The 18,631-nt window shown below is 65.2% G+C and overlaps 2 protein-coding genes across 3 annotated transcripts; both read left to right on the top strand.

The window, feature by feature from the left end:
• Window positions 1-180: 180 nt before the first annotated feature.
• On the top strand, window positions 181-10,840 carry USP2 (ubiquitin specific peptidase 2). Of its 2 annotated transcripts, none has more exons than XM_054291382.1 (12): window positions 181-885; window positions 8,049-8,099; window positions 8,296-8,419; window positions 8,647-8,758; window positions 8,838-8,948; window positions 9,099-9,163; window positions 9,252-9,355; window positions 9,435-9,515; window positions 9,630-9,708; window positions 9,814-9,921; window positions 10,444-10,564; window positions 10,658-10,840. In XM_054291382.1, the coding sequence occupies exons 1-12, from the start codon at window positions 181-183 to the stop codon at window positions 10,743-10,745; spliced, it is 1,749 nt and encodes a 582-aa protein (XP_054147357.1). In that variant the 3' UTR covers window positions 10,746-10,840. The 2 variants fall into 2 exon arrangements, with proteins under 2 accessions (XP_054147357.1, XP_054147358.1); XM_054291383.1 differs by lacking the exon at window positions 181-885 and adding an exon at window positions 5,407-5,614.
• Window positions 10,841-12,923: 2,083 nt separating this feature from the next.
• Window positions 12,924-16,866, top strand: MFRP (membrane frizzled-related protein). Its single transcript, XM_054291380.1, has 13 exons — window positions 12,924-12,982; window positions 13,155-13,266; window positions 13,519-13,647; window positions 13,943-14,104; window positions 14,181-14,424; window positions 14,499-14,629; window positions 14,739-14,864; window positions 15,004-15,080; window positions 15,223-15,371; window positions 15,514-15,644; window positions 16,036-16,170; window positions 16,280-16,407; window positions 16,513-16,866. Exons 1-13 carry the CDS (start codon window positions 12,929-12,931, stop codon window positions 16,735-16,737), a joined length of 1,803 nt encoding a protein of 600 aa, XP_054147355.1. The 5' UTR covers window positions 12,924-12,928; the 3' UTR covers window positions 16,738-16,866.
• The last annotated feature ends 1,765 nt before the right edge of the window (window positions 16,867-18,631 follow it).

Here is an 18,631-nt window from a genome sequence, read left to right as displayed (position 1 = left end):
AGGAGCCATGGCCACACTGTCACCAACACCCCCTGGATGCCCTCTGTCTGCCAGAATTTCCAGGGGAGGCAGGAGCTGCTGGGTGCCCTGTTGTGCTGACCAGGCCTGTGGAACTGACCCCCGGACTCTTCCCTTGCAGCTGATGCCTCCAGGACAGCGTGCCGAGCCCCAGCCTGCAGCATGTCCCAGCTCTCCTCCACCCTGAAGCGCTACGTGGACTCCTCGCGCTACGCCGAGAGCACCTACAGCAAAGCGCCCGGCGGCTACAGCTCCTACAGCTCCTATGGATCCACCCTGTCCACTGCCTACGCCGACAGCGACAAAATCGGCTTCAAAGCCAGCTACCTGCCCTCCCCCCGCTACCACCACGCTGGGGGGCTGTCCCCCACCTCTGGCTATGACAGCGGCCGGCTGTACCCCGACCCCAGCATCCGCCTGAGCCCCTCGTACCTGCGCGCGCAGCCGCAGCGTGGGCTCAGCGGGGGCGCCTGCTACGCCTTCAGCGGCACCCCCGGCAGCCCCACGGGCTACCTGCCCTCCGCTGCGCCCCTCAGCCGCCACAAATCCATCAGCCACTCGGACCTGGCACGGGAGTTCTCGGGGCTGCACACCTCGGACAGCGCCTACCTGCCCGCGGCCGGCGCGCTCAGCACCCGCGCCCGGCCGGAGCACGGCAACCTGCAGGGTCTCTACCAGGCTGCCACCCACTCCGACTATGTCCGTGGCTACCTGGAGAGCTACGAGAGGAAAAGCCACCACGGCAGCCTCTCCACTGGCCACCTCAGCCCCTCTCAGGCCACCCTGCCACCGTCGGGCACCCGCTGTGCCAGCCAGCCCTGCGAGAGGAGCGATGAGCACTGCGATGTGTCCGCACAGGACCCCACGGTACGCGGGGCTGCCTGGGGTGGGGGACACAGCTGTGATGGGGAGGGATGTGGGGTGTGCTTGTGGTGAGCTGAGGAGCCTGAGGCACTCAAACTCTGCCTGGGAGCCTGGGTGTGCTGCTCCGTGCCTCGGTTTCCGTGTGTGACACTCTGAGATGCCCTTGCTGGCACAGCAGTCCCTGCTGGAGCTGCTGAGACAGCCGTGTCCTCTGAGGGGCTGTGCTGCAGGGCACGCTCCCCAAGGAGGCAGGATCAGCCTGTGCCCAGGATTGTGCCCACTGCACTTTCTGCATGCATGTGACAGCAGGTGATGGCTCCCATGAGGGGCTGACGAGGATTTCCTGCTGCCTCATCCCAGATAGGGAGGGTGACATGAGCAGGCTGGGCACTCATCCTGCTGGGACAGCTGGTTTGGCTGGTGCTGGCTCTGCCACAGTGACTCGGTGCCCAGCGATGCCAGCTCCCTGGCACCATCCACTGCTGCCAGTTTGGGGCCCTGTGCCCCAGCCTGTGTGGCAGCAGGTGTTCCCCATGGCAGTACCACCCACACGTGCTGGCAGGTACTCAGTGCCCCATGTCCCCATCAGTGCTGCAGTGTCCCCAGAGCCCCAGCCCGGACCAGGAGCAGGCACCACGCACTCAGCCCGTGCAGGGGAGCAGCCTGGTAATTTTCCACTCAGGTTTCCTTCCAAGATCTGGCCAGGCTCTGCCTGCATTGTCTCCCGCTGTCTTTCCAGTCACCCTCCATTCCCCCATGGTCTGACCTGCCCTTTTCTCCCCTGTGTCTCTGTCCCACCATCATCCGCCGAACCATGAGAAATCCTGTCCTGCTCGCAGGGAGGCGGAAAAGAATCCCCCAGCATTTTTTCCCTTTGAAGCCAGTATGCCCACATCCCTCCCTGTGCCCCTTCCCCAGTGCCTTCCCCCACAGAACCACCTTCAGCAGTGCCCTGCCGTGGTGTGGGACCCCCTGTGCCCACCTGCCTCATGCCTGGCCCCCAGTCCTGGGGTGAGGGAGCGGGCTGGCGAGTCAGGGCAGTGTAGGATCAGTGCTGTGGAAGGGAATTCCTGCCTCCCCCTCCCACACCAGGCCCTGCTGGGGGGTTCCAAGGGGGGATCCAGCAGCTGCTGCAGCCACTGGCTCTCACTAAAGCCGGCACTGCCACTGCAGGGTTCCCACCCCATGTGCCCACACATTGCTGTGTGGGGTGCCAGCCTGCTCCTGTGGGGCAGCAGGGACTGTGCAAGTCCCAGCCCACAGTCTGCACATGAACCCAGCCTAGGCTGATGGGTGGCAAAGGTGGCAGAGGGCGCTGGGACAGACACCCATGCCAGGGCAGGCCAGGTCAGTGACACTGGCTTAGGTTTCCTCGGTGCTTTGATGGGCACACCTGCTATTTTCCATTGCTGTGGTTTATTCCCTCTCTTTCCCGAGCCGGGACACAAATGTCCCGGTCGTAAACCAGAGCTGGCTGCCTGCGGCCGTGCCAGGTGCCGGAAACAAGCGCAGGCTGCAGCCGCGGAGCTGCCATCCGTTCTGCCCCACTGCCCAGCCCCGAGGGCAGTGTCAGCAGCACCCGCTCCTGACGCAGCCAGGCCACAGCGGGGCTGGCCCCACGCCTCCTCCCGTCCCTTTTTCCATCGCTGCCTCCTGCCTCTGCACCAGGGAAACCGCCATGCAGAGGGGTTTGCAGCCAGCAGTGAGGGTGTCTCTGTGTTCCCTACCCTCACCATCACTTTGTGCCTCAGTTTACCCCGTGGGCAAAGGGAAGTGAGTGAAGGTGTGATTTCAGCAGGGGGCTGTGCCTGCAGAGCTGCAGGGCCATGCTGGCTCCTGGGAAGGGCAGTGTGGTGAGGGGCAGGACTGGGGCTGTGCCTGTGAAGGTGCAGGGCTGTGCTGGCTCCTGGGAAGGGCAGTGTGGTGAGGGGCAGGACTGGGGCTGTGCCTGTGAAGGTGCAGGGCTGTGCTGGCTCCTGGGAAGGGCAGTGTGGTGAGGGGCAGGACTGGGGCTGTGCTGGCTCCTGGGAAGGGCAGTGTGGTGAGGGGCAGGACTGGGGCTGTGCTGGCTCCTGGGAAGGGCAGTGTGGTGAGGGGCAGGACTGGGGCTGTGCTGGATCCTGGGAAGGGCAGTGTGGTGAGGGGCAGGACTGGAGCTGTGCCGGCCCATTAACCACCCTGGGTGTACATAGGGTCAGAAGGCCAGGGCCACCCACAAAACGCCGGCAGCTCTCCGCAGTCCCATCCTGAGCAGCTGACGTCCCTGGCCCGCAGCCAGTGCTGGCTGGCCCTGCCTGCTGCCGCGGTGCCAACCGGGCCTGTGGCAACCTCTGCCCGCGGCAGAAGGTCACCGCTGCAGAGGGGCCAGCTGAGGGCAGGGACCTGCTGTGGGTGATGCCATCCCACCGGGTGTCCCCTTCTCTCTCCCGCTCCAGCCTCGCCCTCAGAGCCTGCGCGCTGCTCTCTGGCTGGAGGCGAATTTGGTCCTTAGCCCAGGGCACTCGATGTCACCGGGACACGAGGTTGAACACGGGATGTGGCTGAACCGTCCTCTTGCCATGGAACCGGCTCAGCCAGCACATTGCATACTCATGGGGAGAGCTGCCCCAGCTCCCTGCACACTGCTCAGGGCTGGCTGTGCCCATCCTGCCCCCATGGTACCACCTGCACTGCCAGGCAGGATTGCAAGAGACCTGGATTTTGGGGAGCTGTGCCACAGCCTGGAGGCCCAGGGTTGGAGGATTTTGGGGAGCTATGCCACAGCCTGGAGGCCCAGGGTTGGAGGATTTTGGGGAGATGTGCTGTAGCTGGGAGGCCCAGGGTTGGAGGATTTTGGGGAGTTATGCCACAGCCTGGACGCCCAGGGTTGGAGGATTTTGGGGAGCTGTGCTGTAGCTGGGAGGCCCAGGGTTGGAGGATTTTGGGGAGTTATGCCACAGCCTGGACGCCCAGGGTTGGAGGATTTTGGGGAGCTGTGCCACAGCCTAGGAGCCCAGGCTGTGCCCCTGGGCACGGCAGGGCACCCAGGCAGGGCAGGAGGGCGTGTGCCCCGCCGTGCACACCGTGTCCCCGTGTGTGTACGCCGTACACAGCGCGGGGTGTGTACATGTACACACGTGTGAGCACGCGCAGGCCCCGGTTACGACAGCCCTCCCGTTGTGATGCAAAAGAGCCCTGCAGATGAATAACGCTGCAAGATGCCTCCTCAGATATTTTTGCTGGTGCCAAAAATAGTCTCCCTGCCTTCCTCCCTCCCCTCCCTCCGTCCCCAGCCAGCCCCTCCGCTGCTTGACAGAGAGGCTGCATCTGCAGCCAGCAGGATCCAGCAGCCCCTGCCCATGGATGGGGGTGTTCTGGGGGCTCCAGAGGAGGAAAGGAGGCTCTGTTAGAGCCCTCTCGGTGAGGTTGGAGGCTGTGGCTCTGTCAGAGCAGCCCAGCCCCACTCCCTGCCCTGGCTGCCCATGGAAATTTCCCTGAGCAGGCAGAGGAACACCTGGGCACGCACAGCAGGCACAGGGCTCCGGCGCTCGTCCTGCCGCGGTCAGAGGGGTGAAGCAGCGGGAGACGCAGGACGAGGACGCAGGACAGCCGGGCTCCCTGCCAGTCCCCGCATCTGCCCTTGCTGCAGGAGAAGAGCTGGAGCCCTGCCCGTGCCGTGCCTCAGTTTACCGAGGAGAGACGCCAGGTGGGGTCTTTGCACCACGTAGGAATTGCGGGGAGTTTTTCCCCAGCTCAAGGCACTGAAATATCCCCTGAGCTCAGCGCTAATGCAGCCCCGAAAGAGGGGGGTTCCCCCAAAATATCACTACCTGGGAACCTGGCATTGGCACTGCAGGAAAGGCACATGCCCAGGAGCCCCACAGCCCTGTCTGGCAGCCCGCAGCCCCTCTCTGGCTACAGGCACCCCCTGCGCCCACATGGTGTGGGGCTGTCCCACTTTTACCCCGGCAATTTTGGCGACTAACCCCCAGTTAGGGATCCCTGCTCCCTGCCCAGTGCCTGTCCGGAGCACAGCGTGCCCGGGGCCGGACAGGCGGTGCCACCAGCGCTGGGCACGCCGAGCTGCGAGCAGGGGGAAGCCCTGGGGGGGCAGGCGCTGCTCCGGCTGCCACCTCTCCCCAATTCCCCATTGCCCCCGCGGTGCGCGCACGGTGCCGGTGTCGGGGTACGGCAGCCCCGCACACAGAGATGCCAAGGGGGCACCGCGGCCCCCCGCAGCCCCCCGGAGCCGGGGCGGTGTCGCCGCCCCGTTCCGGAGCGTGTCCCCGGGGCAGAGCCGCCCCTCGCGGGCCCCCCTGGCTCCGGGCGCGCTGTACCACGCGGTGCGCGGGGGCTGGCCGTCACCGAGCCGTCACCGAGCCGTCACCGAGCCCGGCTGCCGCCTCTCCACCCATTTGATGTCAGAGGCGCTCAGGTGCCGTCAGCCCCGCAGCCGGCACCGGCTCCGGCCCCGCACGCCCAGCACGGGGGGCTCCGCGCCTGACCCCGCGCCCCCGCCTGCGGCCGGCCCCGGGCAGCCCGGCCGGTGCCCCCCGGCTCCCCGCTGCCCCCGGCTGCTCTCCGCCGTCCTGCGGTGCCCGCCGGGGCCACCATGAGGGACTCGTACACGGTGACGCTGCCCGAGGAGCCCCCCGCGCTCCCCGACCTTCACAAGGACCTGCGGCCCCGCGCCTCCATGCCAGGGTCCCTGCTGGTCTCCACCTTCGTCGGGCTCGTCCTCAACAAGACCAAGGTACGAGATGCCCGCAGCCCCCATGCCCCGGCTTGGGGGCAGAGAAGGGGGCACCCCCTGCCCGCCCTGGGGAGCGTGGAGTGCGCTGTGCCATGCCCCGTGCCCGAGGATGGGGTGGCAGGGGGTGGGTGCCCTCCCGGCTGCCCGTGGGGACGGCGTGTCCCCGTGTCCCACAGGGTGGCACGGAGCAGGTGGACTGCACGTGTCAGGACACCTGGGTTCCTCTCCCAGCCCTGTCCTTGCGGTGACCTTGGCCAGGTCCCCGTGTCCCACCACGAGGAAGGGTCTGCTGGCCACGCTGAGCCCCTTGGCAGTGCCGTGGGAGTGAACTTGGCTGTCCCCAGGGCCACAGCGCCGGGACAGATCTCTCCTGCAGGGATGGCAGAGCAAGGGGCAAGGAGGGCAAGGTCTGAGCACTTATGTAAGTCTGGCTGCTCTGGTTCTCCTGCTGCCCCAACAGGCTCCTGGCATGTGGACCTGGATGGGGCAGGACGGTGAGGATCTTGTCCCTTGTCCCCACCGCCTGTCCCTTGTCCCCGTCCTGCGGTGCAACCTCGGGGAGTCCCCAGCCGAGCCGCGTGAGCCAGCTCTCCTTCAGCGCCTCTGAGCATGTCGTGTCCTAGATAAAGCCCTGTACGGGAGAGGGGGATTAGCTGGAGTTGAGTCACCCAGGGGAGGGAAATCCAGAGGGGGAAATAACACCTCGGTGCACACAGGGCTTGTGCCAGGCTAGGGGAGCACCTGACACCCCCTGCCCAGCCCCAGCCCTTCCCTGGGGTTGTTCCAGGCTCTGGGAGGACAGCCTGGGACCTGGCAATGGGGGAATGCAGGATCTGTGGGGAGGTTTGCACCCACATGGGCAGGACTGGCCGGTCCCTCCTGGCACAGGGCAGGAGCTGCCCAACCAGGGCAACTGGACAAGCCCGTCCTGGTGGGGATGGCTGGGACACACCGGGGCAGCTCCCGGGGCTTGCTGCTCACCCCTGGCACTGTGACCTTCCCTGGGGTAGTGGTGGGGACACGAGCAGGGCCTTGGGGCTCACATCCTCCAAGGGATGGATGTAGGCTGTTAGGACACTGGCCCACCTCTCCTACCGCCATCTGCGCAGGGACCAGAGCCAGGCCAGCTCCTCCAGTCATGGCATGGCACTGACCTGTCACATCCTGCTGGCACCCTGTGCCCAGCTGAGCCTGCCCCCAGCCCAATAAGGTGCCTGGCACTTTTGGACAGCCCCCTGTCACTTGGGCAGCCACATCTGGGGACATCCCTGCGCTCTGGGCACTGCGGGGGCACCCGATGGCACAGAGGGCAGCCGGTCAGAGCCACGTGTGCCCACGCAGGGTGGCCGGGTCCCCGCTGGTGCCGGTCCCTGCCGCGGTGGGTGATGCCTGCGCCGTCGCTAAGGAGCACATGTAACTGGATCTGGGTTATTTTGGGCTGCTGTCAGGGCTGGGTGCTCAGCACCTCCCACACACACACCAGCTGCTGCTATTTCGGAGCTGCTGGGCCCCCTCCCCTCCTCTCGCCTCCTCTCCTCCTCCTCAAGCCTCAGGTGGGCAGCTGGGGCGTTTACCTAAGGATCCTTAAACCTTGGGCATCCGGGGAGCACCATCAGCAGCCTGGCCCTGTCAGACCCCCACCCTGCTCTGGGGAGGCTCATTCTGCTGCTACCCAATGCAGGGCTGGGAGCAGGACCCCTGGGCTCCCCCCACCAGCATCCTGACACCCCTAAACCCCTCTGTGCTCTCGGTCTCTCCAGCAAAGAGTGATGATGGTTCCAAGCCCCAGCATCCAGCTGCCCATGCCCATCTTTGCTTTTCCCAGCTCAGGGAGCACCTGGAGCACCTGGAATTGCCACCCCATGGCACAGGTGCAGCACAGCCAGGGCTGGGAAGGCACCACTGGGCACACAGCCCTGTTCCCTGGGCTGGGCTTGCACTTTCCCAGGTGGACTTTATCCTGCAAGACGGCTGTGCCAAGGTCTGGGCTGCGCTCGTGCAGGGTGTCCTGGAGGGGATGGACACCTGGCACGAGGCAGGCACGCAGTGACAGGGCACTGTGCTCCTCCTGCAGCGTGGGGCAGGCACAGGGCACTGCCATGCCCCGGTGTCCCCAGGGGAGGCAGCCTGGGTGCCAGCCTGACCTGCAATCCAGGGCACGGGGCAAAGGCATTGCCAGGCAGGGAGAACTTTGAGCCCTGAGCATAGTCCTGGGCCAGCAGGATGGGGCAGGCCAGCCATGGTTTGTCACCAGGCTCTTGTCACAGGGAGCTGCTCGGTGCTGGCTCTGCCCATGATGTCACAGCGGGATGGGGCCTCTCCTTGCACCTGAGGGTCTGCTCCACAGGCAGCTCTGTGGCACCATGGCCTCGCTGGGCTGCCCACAGGCATGGCCAGCCCACCACCCTCCCAGCACTGTTCCCTCTCTCTGCAGAGCTCCAAGGCCGTGCAGGGGCTGACCGGCCTGCGGAACCTCGGCAACACGGTGAGTGTGTCCCCAGGCCTGTGGCTCACACCTGTGGGGCAGGGGGAGCCCTGTGCCTTCACCTCACCCTGGCAGCTCCCTGCACCCCTCTCCCCACGGCGCTTCCCCTGTCCTGTGCCCAGCCCAGGTGTCCCCCTGCCATGGCCTGCCTCCCTCTGCTTCCCGTTGCCATGGTTTTCTCTTGTGCCTCCCCCAGTGCTTCATGAACTCCATCCTGCAGTGCCTGAGCAACACCAAGGAGCTGCGGGATTACTGCCTGCAGAACCAGTACCTGCGGGACCTCAACAACAACAGCCGCATGCGCACGGCGCTCATGTCAGGTAAGTGCCCAGCCCCGGGGACTGCGGGGGCTTCCCTGCAGCAATCCCTGCAGCAATTCCTGCAGCACATCCCTGCCACACCCCACGTCCTGCGGGACCCCCACCCAGAGCTCCACGCTCCTCCTTGGGCTGCCCCAAGCGGAGGATCAGGCTGTGAGACCCCTGAGCTGTCCCCATGGGGACACGGCCGTGCCACCTCCTCTGCTGAGCCGCCTCTCCGCCTGCAGAGTTTGCAAAGCTGATTCAGCTGCTCTGGACCTCGTCCCCCAACGAGAGCGTGAGCCCCTCCGAGTTCAAGACGCAGATCCAGAGATACGCCCCCCGCTTCGTCGGCTACAAGTAAGGGGGGTTGGCTGCAGGGGGGTGGGGGGAGCTGAGCCCCTGCAGCCTCTCACTGGCCGTGCCCCGTGTCTTGCAGCCAGCAGGATGCACAGGAGTTCCTGCGGTTCCTGCTGGACGGGCTGCACAGCGAGGTGAACCGCGTGCTGGTGCGGCCCCGGGCCAGCACCGACACCCTGGATCACCTCCCGTAAGTGCTGGCACCGCACAAACCCCAGAGGAGTTCACTGCCCGCAAGGCCAGCCCAGGGACAGTGACCTCACATGTCCCTCCGGGCTGGCTGGCGGGGCTGGTGTCCCCCAGGCCGTGCTCAGTGCCTGCTGTGTCCCCATGCTTGCAGTGACGACGAGAAGAGCCGGCAGATGTGGAGGAGGTACCAGGAGAGGGAGGACAGCCGCATCAGCGGTGAGCAGGGCTGGGCAGGGAGGGCAGGGCTGGGCCGGCAGCGAGGGGGGAACCAGGGCTCTCACCCTGCTCTGTCCCACCCCTCCAGACCTCTTCGTTGGGCAGCTGAAGAGCTCTCTGACCTGCAGCGAGTGCGGCTACTGCTCCACAGCCTTTGACCCCTTCTGGGACCTGTCCCTGCCCATCCCCAAGGTGAGGGAGCCCCAATGATCCCTGCCCCACACTGCCTGTCCCACACTGCCTGTCCCTAACCACCACTGCACTCCCACAGAAAGGCTACGGGGAGGTGACGCTCATGGATTGCCTCCGGCTCTTCACCAAAGAGGACGTGCTGGATGGAGACGAGAAACCGGTACGGGGCAGGGGGGCTCCCATGGCAGGCTGGGCCCCTTCCCCTCTGTGCCTGTGTTGGCAGCACTGTGGGCAGTGCCCTCACCCTCCTGCTTTGTGCTGTTCTTTCTCACAGACGTGTTGTCGCTGCAAAGCCAGGACAAGGTGCACAAAAAAATTCAGCATCCAGAAGTTCCCCAAGATCCTGGTGCTTCGTATCCTTCGGGCAGAGGGATGGGGACAGGGGCTGTTGTGGGCGGCAGAGATGGGTCATTGCAGGCTCCCCTTTGTCCCTTTGGCTTCTTGACGTGACCCTGCAGACCTGAAGCGCTTCTCCGAGTCCAGGATACGAAGCAGCAAACTCACCACGTTCGTCAACTTCCCGCTGAAGGACCTGGACCTGCGGGAATTCGCCTCGCAGAGCTGCAGTGAGTCCCAGCCCCTGCATGCCTCTAATCCCAGCCCTGAGCTCCTGGGGACTCCTGGTGCCCCTCGTGTCCCCAGCTGGTGGGGACACAGGTGTGAGGGGTGGGAGGCACAGAATCCAGGCTACTGGTGCTGCTGGGATGGTGGGGGGCACAGAATCCAGGATGCTGGTGCTGCTGGGATGGTGGGGGACAGAGGTGTGAGGGGTGGGAGGCACAGAATCCAGGCTGCTGGCATGGTGGGGGGCACAGGGGTGAGGGGTGGGAGGCACAGAATCCAGGATGCTGGTGCTGCTGGCATGGTGGGGGGCACAGGGATGAGGGGCACAGAATCCCAGCTGCTGGAGCTGCTGGCGTGGTGGGGCACAGGTGTGAGGGGTGGGAGGCACAGAATCCAGGATGCTGGTGCTGCTGGGATGGTGGGGGACACAGAATCCAGGATGCTGGATCTGCTGGCGTGGTGGGGAGCTCTGTGCTGGCTCTTTGTGGGGCAGCAGAGCTGAGCAGCCCCCCTGCTCCCCACAGACCACGCCGTTTACAACCTCTACGCCGTCTCCAACCACTCGGGCACCACCATGGGGGGACACTACACGGCCTACTGCAAGAGCCCCGTGTCCAGCGAGTGGCACACCTTCAACGACTCCCGGTGAGCCTGGGGTGGCACAAGCGGGCAGGACCCCCCCCTGCTCGGGGCATCCCATCCCTGCTGCTCACAGCTGTCCCCTTGCCCTCTCTGCAGCGTCACCCCGATGTCCTCGAGCCACGTGCGCAGCAGCGATGCCTACCTGCTCTTCTACGAGCTGGCCAGCCCGTCCTCCCGCATGTAGCCAGCCCTGCCTCCCTGGGGGAGCCCTGGGCCACCCCTCAGAGCCGGCTCCACCAGGGTTCGGGCGTTTGGCGCCCCCAGAGCGAGGGGGAGGCGAAGAGGAGACACCCCCGAGGTGGCTGCAGAGGGAGGCTGGGGACAGCCAGGAGCAGAGCCCGGGCAAGGACATCCCAGCTCCGAACTGAGGAGGGACTCGTGGCAGGGCAGGGCTCAGGCAGCTCCAGCTCAGGCACCTTCTGATTGCTGATTTGTTTTTTACCTCGGGGTTTTAGTTTCTTTTCTTTTTCTTCTTTTTTCCCCCTCTTTTTTTCTTTTTTATCTTTTTTGTTTCTTAATTTTTTTTTCTTTTTTTTTTTTTTTTTTTTTTTGTTGGTGTGTAATAAAAATCCTGAGCAAGGGACTCTACAGGAATAATGGGGCCACCTGTCCCATTGACTCAACCAGGACCTCCTCTCCCCTGGGAGAAGCACCCAGGAGAGCCTCACACATCCCTCCTGACCTCTTGCCACTCCTGTATCTGCTTGGCCGTCCCAGAGGATTCGTGAACTGCTCCCGATCTCCTCCCGGCACTTCCAAACCTCCTGGCAAAGGACTCCAGCAGCCCTCTGGTGGCCTCCGTCCCATCTCGGGCAGCGCATCCCTGCAGCTGCCCCACTCACACTCCTCAAAGCAGCCAGACCCACGGACAGGAGGGAGGAAAACATTTTGTGGAATTTCTATGTATTTATAATGGACTTTGCTTCAACCTGGAGCCCCCCGCTGCTTCCTGCCTCTCCAGGGACTTGTGCCGGGGCTGCTCCGGGTGGGTTTTTACCTGCCTGCTCAAACGACGGTGCCTTAAACCATTTAGGGGAGCGGGGGGGCCGCGGGGGTCGCACGGAGAGAGGGGAGGACGGTGGCTTTGCGGGACCATCTGCAATCGGGGCTTCGTTCTCCCTGTGATCAGGAGCCCTCCTGGGTGCCCGGGCACCCGCCCTGCTGCTCTGCCCTCCAGCTAGCAAATGCCAGTGGCCTTTTTAGCCTTTAATCTATTCTCCTCCCCGTCCTGCCTTGCCTGAGGTGCAGCGGGAGGAGACACGGGCACCATCCCAGCCCTCGGGGCAGCTCCATCCAAGCCACCCCCGGCCCTGCGGGCACGGGCTGAGCGCTGGCACCAGCACCCTGCCCAGCCTGGGGCATCCCAGCCGGGCTCAGGGGGGCAGGATAGGAACGGGGGGCTGCCCAGGGCAGGAGCTGGGCTGGGGCAGCGATGCTGCTTGGCAGGTGGCTTGTTTACTGTGTAAGCAAGGCGGGTGGGAAGCGTCTCATACAAGGGAGACTCGTGCAGGAATAAATTTGAGCTTGAACAGGGCGTTGGGTGCGTGTGGTTTGTGTCTGGGTGGGCTGGCAGAGGGTGGGGAGCTGCCACAGGTGGAGCCCCATGGACCAGAACCACTCTGGGCTCGCTGCAGCAAGGGAGATGCGGCTGCAGGTGGCAGAAGGAGCCTTCTCAACCCCACGGAGCTTCCCCCAAAACCCCTGAACAATGGCCCCTTTCTCCCCTGCTTAGGGATGGAGACGGGCATTAAGGGGCAGCAGGAATGCAGGTGGCAGTGCCCAGGCACCCAGCGAGGGCAGGGGGGACACGCTCAGCCCAGGGTCCCCAACACGGCCCCTTCAGCGCTGCCCTGAGCAGAGAGGAGCTGTGGGCAGCTGGAAAGCCAAGGTGCCATGTGGGGACCCCAGCAGCAGGGTCCCCTTGGGGTGTGCTCCCAGCAGGATGGGTGCGAGCACTCGTTCCCCTTTAAGACGCTGTTCCTCCGTGCCAGAGCCTGACCTCGGCATCCTCAGCTGAGCTGGATTAACCGGGCGAGGGGGAAGGGGCCTGCGGAGGGGACTGGGGCTGCTGCCGCCTCCCGGGGCTCCCCACACTCCCGGCACGGCGGGCATGGCACTCGGGTGGGCTCCGGAGCTGTGCTGCCGCGGGTAGAGCTGGCACTGCCACCCCCTCGGGTGGGCACCGGCGCAGGCACTGCCACCTGTAGAGCTGGCACTGCCACCTCCTCACCCCACAGCCTGCAGCAGGGGTCCCCACGCCGCCCCGGGGCCCATGGGGACAGCTGGGGAGGAGCGGGCGGTGGGGCTGGGGGGCACAGGGCACTGGGCACGATTTTAGCCAGGCTGCGCCGGGAACCGCCCGCTGCCATGAAAGACTTCACCGAAATCACGCTCTGCCCCGAGGCTCTGGACGGCAGCAAGGTAGGGCCGGGGGTGTGGGTGCTGCTGCTGATGGTCCCTAGGGTGCCACTGATGGTCCCCGGGGTGCCACTGATGGTCCCCGAGTGTCCCCAGGGTGCCACTGATGGTCCCCGAGTGTCCCCCCGTGGGTCCCCAGGGTGCCAGGGTGCCACCCGCTCTCGCTGTCCCACAGACCGAGTTCTGCAACCCCGTTTTTGAGGGCGAGGAGCCGCGGGCGGCACCGAGCGCGGAGCACTCGCCGGACAAGGATGGGAGCGGCCCCGCACCGCGCCGGGATGGCCTCGGTACCAGCCTGGGGGTTTGTACACAGCCCCTGCCCATGGAGCGGGGGCTCTGGGGCTGCTTGGGGACACATCGGGGATGTGCCCAGAGAGGGCTGGTACCGGCCTGGGGGTTTGTACACACCCCTGCCCGTGGGGCTGCGGGATGGGGGAGCTGGGGCTATTTGGGGACACATCGGGGACGTGGCAGGGAGCCAGCCCTGCAGGGAGGTGGGGAATGGTTTACAGCGCTCTGCCCGCTGTCCTCGCCCCCAGGGCAGCAGCTCTGGGCACAGGTGGGCTGGAGGTACCGCGCCGACTGCAAGTTCACCTGGCTCTGCGTGGCTCTGATGAGCGCCATCCTGCTCTTCCTCATCGCCCTCCTGCTCGGCATCCTCATCCACCGTGAGTCGGGAGGTGGCTGTGAGCGGGGTGGGGGGCACAGGACCGGCTCAGAGGGGGAGAGGGGCACCCAGAGCCCACCTGGGTCTGCCCGCTGTGGGGAGAGGGTGACCCCATCACAGGAGCAAGGGGGATCTCCGTGTCCCTGGGATGCGTCCCATCAGTGTGGCATCCCCGGGAGCTGCACACCTGTGGCTGAGGTGTGAGCGCAGGGCTGGGAGGGCTTCCCGAGCCCCTTCCCTGCCCCGCAGCCATCCCTCCCCTCTGGGGCTGAGCTCCCTGCCCTTCCCTGGCACAGAGCTGACATCCCCACATCCACCCGGTGCCCCAGCCACGGCCCTGCCCGCCCGCGGCGCTGCCACCACCGCCACAGCGCCCGTACGAAGGGATCCCCCGGCCCCCAAAACCGCTGCCACCCCAACCGAGAGCTGGCTGCCCACGGCCCGCACGGCAGCGCCGGGTAAGCGCCGAGCGGGGCAGGGTTTGGGATGGGGGTGCCCGGCTCCAGCTCATGCCCACGCTGTTGCCTCGCTCAGCCTGCGGAGGGACCCTGCGCGGCCCCGAGGGCTCCTTCAGCTCCCCCAACTACCCCAGCCCGTACCCCCCCAACGCCCTCTGCATCTGGCACATCGAGGTGGGCGCCGGCCTCGCCATCCAGCTGAGGATGGAGACGTTCAGCGTGGAGGGCACGGCCTCCTGCCTCTTCGACCGCCTGGAGCTCTACGAAGAGCTGGGCACCTCTGGCACTGCCCCTGCCCCAGCCCGGGGCAGCCCGACCAGGTGGGGCTCCTCACACCTGTGGAGTGTGGCATTGTGAGGGCAGAGAGCGGTGCCAGCCCTTGCTGTGCCCCCAGGTTTTGTGGCAACGTGCCCCCCCCGACCTTCAACTCCAACTCTAACCGCCTGCGGGTCACCTTCGTGTCTGACAGCAGCGTGGGCGCCCGGGGCTTCAGCGCCCGCTACCGAGCCGTGGCACCCGCCGAGAGTGAGTGCTCCGGTCCAGGGCACTGCCAGGATCCCTCCGGGCTGGAAGGGAATGGGGAGGGTGCCCGGCAGAGCTCCTCCTCCATCCTGGGTGTCTGTGCCGCGTGCAGAGAGCTGCGCCTGGGACGAGCACCTGTGCGACCGGGGGCTGTGCCTCCAGCTGGGCTTCGTGTGCGACGGCTTCCACGACTGCTCGGACGGGAGCGACGAGGCCAACTGCAGCCTGAAACACAAAGGTGAGAGGGACAGACCCGCGCCTGCAGCCCCCAGACCCCCAACTGCAGCCCCCAGACCCCGCAGCACCGGGAACGGGCGGGAGAGGGAGATGGAGGGAAGGGAGAGGGGGTAAATCTCTTTGTGTGTGTGTGTCCCCAGAATGTGGGGGGCCTCTGACCGCCTTGGAGGGGCACCTGTCCACGCCGAACCACCCGCAGCCATACCCGCACCAGCAGGTGAGAGAAGGAAGGGGGGCTGTGGGAGCGCGGTGAGGATGAGGCTGGGCAGGGAGGAAGGCAGCCCGGCCCCGGGGAGAGCTGGGGGTGCCCCTGCCCGGCTTCACGGGTGTCGCCGGCTGCTCCCCACCCTGCCCCGCAGCTGTGCCTCTGGCAGATCTCGGTGCCCCTGGGCCACGTCATCGAGCTGCACTTCCACAACTTCAGCCTGGAGTCGCACGAGGATTGCAGCTTCGACTTCGTGGAGGTGCACGACAGCGCGGGCACGGGCGCTGCCAGCCTCATGGGCAGGTACCCGACACCCCCAGGCCTGCTGTGCCACCTGGGGACTGTGTCTCACCTGGGGAAACTGAGGCACGGAGCCGCCAGAAGACAGGGTTTGGAGGTGCTGGTCAGCCCCCCGAGCCCATCTCTTGTCCCATGACCTCGGCAGGTTCTGCGGCCACCAGGTGCCACCCGCTCTGACCTCCTCACGGCACGTCATGACCGTGCTCTTCGTGGCAGACGAGGGAGTTGCAGACGAGGGTTTCTTTGCCACCTACCAAGCCCGCAATGCCACAGAGAGTAGGTAGCCAAGAAGGGGCACAGGGTGCCCAGGGTGGGTCGTGCCACCTCCATCTTTGGAGGGCTTCAAGGCCAGGCTGGATAAAAACCTGGGAAAAACAGTTCTTGTTCCACAGCTGGCCCTGCTTGGAGCAAAAGGCCCCCAGGGCCCCTTCTCACCTGGTTTCTCACCCGGTTTACCCTATAACCTTACAGCCCTGGGGATGGGACCTGGAAGGGCTCACCTGCACAGAGGTGTGATCCATGACCCCAGGGCTGCCCCCAAATACCCCAGGGAATTTGGGATTCCCTAAACTGGATCTGCCAGGTCCCCTGGCCAGTGAGCATGACAGGGGTGGTCAGCACGGGGCCACGCTGGCTCCCAGCCGTGCCCTGCCCTCTCCCCTTCCAGAGACCTGCAGCCCTGCGGAGTTTTCCTGTGGGAACGGCGAGTGCCGGGCGCTGGAGGCTGTGTGTGACGGCTGGCACGACTGCCCCGATGGCACTGACGAGCTGAACTGCACCGGGGTGTCCTACCCGGCCTTCGGTGAGTGTCACCACCCTTGGATGGCCCCCTGAGCCCAGCTGGCCTCGGGCACGGGCTGGCACAGCCTGCGGGCAGCCCTGCCGCTGGCACAACCCCTCTCCCTGCGCAGGGTCTGTCTGCCAGCCCGTGGAGGTGGAGATGTGCCTGGGGCTGGGCTACAACGCCACCTCCTTCCCCAACATCTGGCTGGCCATCCCGGACCAGGCGGGAGCCGCCGAGGTGCTGCAGGACTACCAGGTGAGCTGGGCAGGGGCTGTCCCCACACTGCCACGCCCCACAGGTGTGTGAGGCTGCCCTCACCTGCCACACCGGGCTCACAGCGCTGTCCCCGCTGTCCCGCAGACGCTGATGGAGCTGGCGTGCTACCAGCACCTCCGCCCGCTCATCTGCAGCCTCTTCGTGCCCAAGTGCACCCCGGACGGGGGCGTGCTGCAGCCGTGCCGCGCCGTGTGCCTGGCAGCCGAGCTGCGCTGCCAGCAGTCCCTCGGCCTCCTGGGCATCCTCTGGCCCATCAACTGCAACATCCTGCCCGACTCCAGTGACCCCGTGGAGTGCTTCCAGCCCTGAGCCGGCCGGAGCAGAGCAGCAGGGCCTGAAGCCACCCTCCCCACCCCAAATGTCCCTCCTGTGCTCTTCCTGAGTAAACACCCAGCTGCTGGGTGGCACCTCAGCTGCCCTGGGGTCAGGCCCTGTGCCCAGTGCTTGGTTTGGTGCCTGGATGCCACGGGCTTGCCCACAGCTCCATTTCCCTAGGGAGCAAGTGATATATCCCATGGGGAAAGGCTTGTGCTGGAGGGGCAGGAGGGAAAGGGTTAATGCTCCCCAAACGGAGCGAGGCTGGGCAGAGGTGAGCCAGGCTGCAGGGACAGGAGCCCAGGGCTGCCCGTGTGCCACAGCCCCAGAGCCAGCAGAATAAACAGGAATAAACAGCACGAGCAGGTGACAAAGCCAAGGGAGCAGGTGACTCATTTGGGGTCTGTGTGTGGGAAACTGAGGAATGGCTGGAGGGAGGGAAGCCAGGGATGGAGGGGCACAGGGGGGAGTGGGCAGCTGGCTGTGCCCTCCCTGGGCTGGGGGCTTGCAGGGTCCCAGGGAGATGGATGGGTCTCAGAGGGGTCCAGTTGGTGGCCCCATGGTGCAGGGAAGGGATCCTGTGCCACCAAGAGTGGTGGCCCTGCTGGCTGAGCTAGCTGTGCTGGCTGAAGGCCACCCTGGTGGCCACAAGCCTGGCAACACCCCTGGCCACAAACCAGCATCCAGCTGGCCAAAAACAACACTCCCTTCACGCCTTGGGAGAGAGGCGGCTCCCTGCCACCACCCAGCCTGCCCGTGGGTATCTGTGACCGTGTTCACAGGGGTTTTCAGGATGAGGGAAGAGACGTGGATCTGACTCCATATTTCAGGTGGTTTGTTTTATTATTTTATGATATATATTACATTATAACTATATTAAAGAATAGAAGGAAAAGTTTTATCTCAGAAGGCTGGCTAAGAATAGAAAAGAAAAGAATGATAACAAAGGCAGCTGGCTCGGACAGAGAGAGAGAGCCAGCTCTGCCATGACTGGTCACTAAACCTAAACATCCACAGGACACTAATCACAGATTCACCTGTTGCACTCTACAGCAGCAGATAACCATTGTTTACATTTTGTTCTTGGAGCTTCTCAGCTTCTCAGGAGGAAAAAATCTTAAGAGAAGATTTTCATAGAAAGATGTCTGTGACAGGTATCCAGCTCTGGAAGGAACATCTGGCCACGTCCCCAGCTCCACTGCAGGCTCTGGCATGGGGAGGACAGAGCCAGCAATGCCATCGTGTTTCCCACTGCCCTGAGCATGTGGAGAAATCCCCAGCCTGGCTGGGGTCACTGAGCTCAGGACCCACTCGTGCCAGCTCTGCCCCTGTGCCCAGCCTGGACCCGCCACTGCCACTCAGCCCGGGGGGTTTGAGCCCACCCAGCTCCTTCTGTCCCTGCCTGTCCCAGCTGCTGCCGGGCTCAGGGACATCCCCAGCCTCAGGCCCGCCCCTCTGGCCAGCGTGTGACCGTGTCCCTTGGCCGCACCCGGCGCTGGAACGAGTTAAAGGCAGGCTGGGAGCGCCTCGAAAGCTTCGCCGCGTGCCCGGCGTCCCCAGGGCCAGCCCTGCCTGCTGGCACGGGCACAGCCTGCTCTGCCCGCCCTCCCACCTGCCCTGCACGCTCAGCCCAACGTGCTGGGACTGCCCAGATGGATCCTGCGGCTTCCCCTGCGTGCTTCCAGGGCTGGCACTGCCAGGCACCGTGTGTTCTGCCGTGCCTTGGCCTCAGCTGTGCTGCACCCGCACACCCTGACAGCTCCCTCTTCTTTCTGCCATTTCTCTCTGTCTTGCTGGATTTCCCTCCTTCAGCCTTTACCTTGTTTCCTTTCCCTCTGCTGCCTGTTTTCCCTGTTTTCCTCCCCTCCACCCTGCTGCCCAGCCGTGC

This window comes from Melozone crissalis, unplaced genomic scaffold, assembly GCF_028551555.1.
Source record: "Melozone crissalis strain CALT ecotype California unplaced genomic scaffold, PUWL_Pcris_2 ptg000092l_1, whole genome shotgun sequence".
Classification (NCBI taxonomy): Eukaryota; Metazoa; Chordata; class Aves; order Passeriformes; family Passerellidae; genus Melozone; species Melozone crissalis.
The sequence above is the reverse complement of the archived record's forward strand: the minus strand, read 5'-3'. Positions and strand labels throughout refer to the sequence as shown.

Coding starts and splice junctions, on each gene's coding strand:
- MFRP (XM_054291380.1), top strand. CDS start 12,929: ATGAAAGACTTCACCGAAATCACGCTCTGCCCCGAGGCTCTGGACGGC. Junction 14,865..15,003: donor CTGCAGCCTGAAACACAAAG/GTGAGAGGGACA, acceptor GTGTGTCCCCAG/AATGTGGGGGGCCTCTGACC. Junction 16,408..16,512: donor AGGTGCTGCAGGACTACCAG/GTGAGCTGGGCA, acceptor GCTGTCCCGCAG/ACGCTGATGGAGCTGGCGTG.
- USP2 (XM_054291382.1), top strand. CDS start 181: ATGTCCCAGCTCTCCTCCACCCTGAAGCGCTACGTGGACTCCTCGCGC. Junction 8,100..8,295: donor TGCGGAACCTCGGCAACACG/GTGAGTGTGTCC, acceptor TGCCTCCCCCAG/TGCTTCATGAACTCCATCCT. Junction 10,565..10,657: donor CACACCTTCAACGACTCCCG/GTGAGCCTGGGG, acceptor CCCTCTCTGCAG/CGTCACCCCGATGTCCTCGA.